We start from the raw sequence: 2,956 nt of genomic DNA on the forward strand, positions 1-2,956 counted from the left end.
ATCATATTCAAAATACTGAAAAGAACATTTGACACAAAATGTATTCCACAAATAAAACCTATTTTAGTAAACCAATTCATTTAGTAGTTTAGCTGTGTTAGTGATATGGAAAGGTAGATCAGCATCTCACCAATAATCATGGTAACCGTTCATGGTCTTCACAGTTATTGGTAATATAGGATGGATGTGCTTAGTGCATACTTTACTCAGATTTTGTTTAAAACAAAAGGTTGACTGCTCCCAATACCACCCTGTCGGCCCTCTACGGGTATCTTTTGCCTCACTGCACCCAGATTTTTCTAGTGTCCCTATGGGGAGGGGGGGGACGGTTTTCCACTTTTGGAACCAATGTCCTGCGCTGTAATTGGGGTTTGCTCAGCCTGAAGCGGTGCGCCTAGTTTCAGTAACTGAAGTATATGTGGGGTTGTGGAGATAAAAATTGGAAATCAAAACGTTTGGTATGGTGTTTGGAGTGGAGTGCAGAACATTTATAATTCGACCAATAAAATAAAGTTTGCACACGCTACTGCATGTCAGATGTCAATTTTATATTGACTTTTCTTATGTTAGGATTTATTTTCGATCCATTTGTTAAGAAAGATCAATACCACTAAAGTACCTTCCCTTCCAGTAATTTTTAATTCTGAGAACGAAGGAGGTTTCGAATTTTGCACAAACACATATCGAAGTATCGAAACTAAAGCAGGCACTTTTGATAAATATCAATATCATTACTAAGACTAAAAAAAAAAAAAAGTATTTTTTCTACCTTCTCTATATTCCGCGAAGTCGCCCCCGTTATAGGAACGAAGTCCCTTTTCCACGGTTAATGGCATTCCAAAGCCTATTTCTTCGATTTTTTATTATACTTGAATCACAGCCGACTGAATCCTCAGCTTCGTTTTACAAGGTACAAGGCTGTCAACCACACATTTCTGGAACATAATATAATCAGGTCAGCCAGAAGTTCAAGTTATTGAAGTGTCATTTTACATATACATTTCGATATTCGTTTCATCAGTATGCTTGTAACTGATATACGAGGATTCATGTATTTTATAGGTTTTGCATTACCACTACAGCATGGAAATTCTGGACTCTCATTATAACTATAAATACCATCTTGTTTTACACTTTTTGATCATAAAACAAGGCTGTCTGGATGTAAATGGACAATGACAAAAATGGGGTTCAGGAGTAAATATCCACATTACATTCCTTGATTTTATTGTTTTAAATCAAAGCGTCACACATGGAATGCTGACAGATTCAACAACAATTTTTTTGGTGCAGGACACGGACAATGTAGTTTTGAAATTAATTAGGTACACATAAGGGTGGTGGTGGTTACTCGGCACTTAATATACATATATATATACCTATAACACTTCCGAATCATGTACTCTGAAAGACTAACAATTCTCAAATCTTTAACAGAAATCCATAAGTTCATTCCATCATGACAACTCAACCGCAGAGATGGGGGAGGGGGGGGTATTAGAGACAAATCTCCGGAAGAAAGATGACATTTTGACGATGACAAAAGGATGGAAGGAAAGAGAGAGAGGACGACTCCATTCCTCGCGTGATGGCTTCGAGGTCGTCCTTGTACTAGTGGTTCTCGAAGGGCGTCTAGTACTGGTGGTTCTTGACGAAGAGGCCCTCGTCGCCGGCGGCACCAGCGACAGTGCCAGCCGCGTACTTGCCCACGGCGGCGGCTCCGTTGGCCTTCGCTCTCTTCAGGAGCTCGGCCTGACCGGCCTTTACGTCCTTGCCGCTCCACGCCTTCAGGGCCGACGCCTGGAGGGCTCGGCCGTAGCTGAAGGTGAGCGCCCAAGGCTTCCTGCCGGCCGTGCACTTGTTGATGGCGTCCAGGTGCACCGTCGCCTCCTCCTCGGACTGGCCGCCGGAGAGGAAGCAAATGCCGGGCACGGCGGCGGGCACGGTGCGGGACAGGGCCAGGACGGTAGCCTGCAGAGGGAACAACCGAGGGTCAGTGTCCATTGTGAACGGACTATTACAAAGAAAAAGGTACTCTCGGCCTTTATAAAAAAAAAAAAAAATCCTCGCGCACAATAAGAAACAAAACCCTAGAGCATAATTTAAAAAAAGTACTCGAACCACAAACTACAAGAAAGTCCGAAATCAGACTCACCGTAGCAGCCTGTTGTGGTGTGTACTTGGTGGGGCATTCCTGGCCGGCGAGGACCATGTTGGGCTTGAGCAAAGTGCCCTCGAGGAAGACGTGGTGGTCTACAAGGGCCTTGTATGTGAAGGACAGGACGGCCTCGGTGACCTTCTGGGCGCGGTCAAGGTCGTGGCTGCCGTCCATCAACACCTGCAGGGGGAGGGGGGGGGGGAGACGCGATTAGGACATGTCGGAGGAAGGGAGAAAGAAAAAGATTTTTCCACTCAAGAGCCAAATGAAAAATGCTAAAATTGTGGGGAATCATAGCTATATTTTTTTTTAGTAATTACAGTGTATATTCCCGTAATATTTTGCCTTTATCTGTCTAATATCACATAAAACAACTATACAAAAAAAAAGACCCAAAGCAAAAGTATCTCCCCCTCACCTCGGGCTCAACAATGGGCACGAGGCCGTTCATCTGGCAGATAGAAGCATAGCGAGCGAGGACATTGGCATTCTCCAACATGCCCTGGTAGCTGGGGGTGTTCTTGCCGATCTTCAGGACACAGCGCCACTTAGCGAAGTCACAGCCGTCCTTCTTGTACTGAGCACAACGCTGGGAGAGGTCATCAAGACCCTGGGTTGTGCTCTCGCCTTCAGATCCCATGAGGGGGACAACACCCTTGTCGACCTGCCCGTAACGAAGTCACTTTTTAGCTATACATAGGGTAGTTTTGAAAGTAAAGATTACCCAGATGGTATTCACCCCCCTTTTTGTGGATATTTTAAGTCGATCTGAGCTAAATAGGTAATTTCCCGTAAGAA

General features: G+C 44.5%; 1 protein-coding gene across 2 annotated transcripts in view; it reads right to left on the minus strand.

The window, feature by feature from the left end:
- Nucleotides 1-1,210: 1,210 nt before the first annotated feature.
- Nucleotides 1,211-2,956, minus strand: part of LOC119594748 (fructose-bisphosphate aldolase-like) — a 9,204-nt gene continuing 7,458 nt past the window's right edge. For both annotated transcript variants that reach the window (XM_037943838.1, XM_037943837.1), the window contains exons 4-6: nucleotides 2,577-2,822; nucleotides 2,156-2,338; nucleotides 1,211-1,971 (exon numbers count right to left, since the gene is read on the minus strand). In XM_037943838.1, the coding sequence (XP_037799766.1) occupies nucleotides 1,633-1,971; nucleotides 2,156-2,338; nucleotides 2,577-2,822 (768 nt within the window). In that variant the 3' untranslated portion in view covers nucleotides 1,211-1,632. The remainder of the gene's footprint in view (nucleotides 1,972-2,155; nucleotides 2,339-2,576; nucleotides 2,823-2,956) is intronic.

Source organism: Penaeus monodon, chromosome 34 (genome assembly GCF_015228065.2).
Source record: "Penaeus monodon isolate SGIC_2016 chromosome 34, NSTDA_Pmon_1, whole genome shotgun sequence".
NCBI lineage: Eukaryota > Metazoa > Arthropoda > Malacostraca > Decapoda > Penaeidae > Penaeus > Penaeus monodon.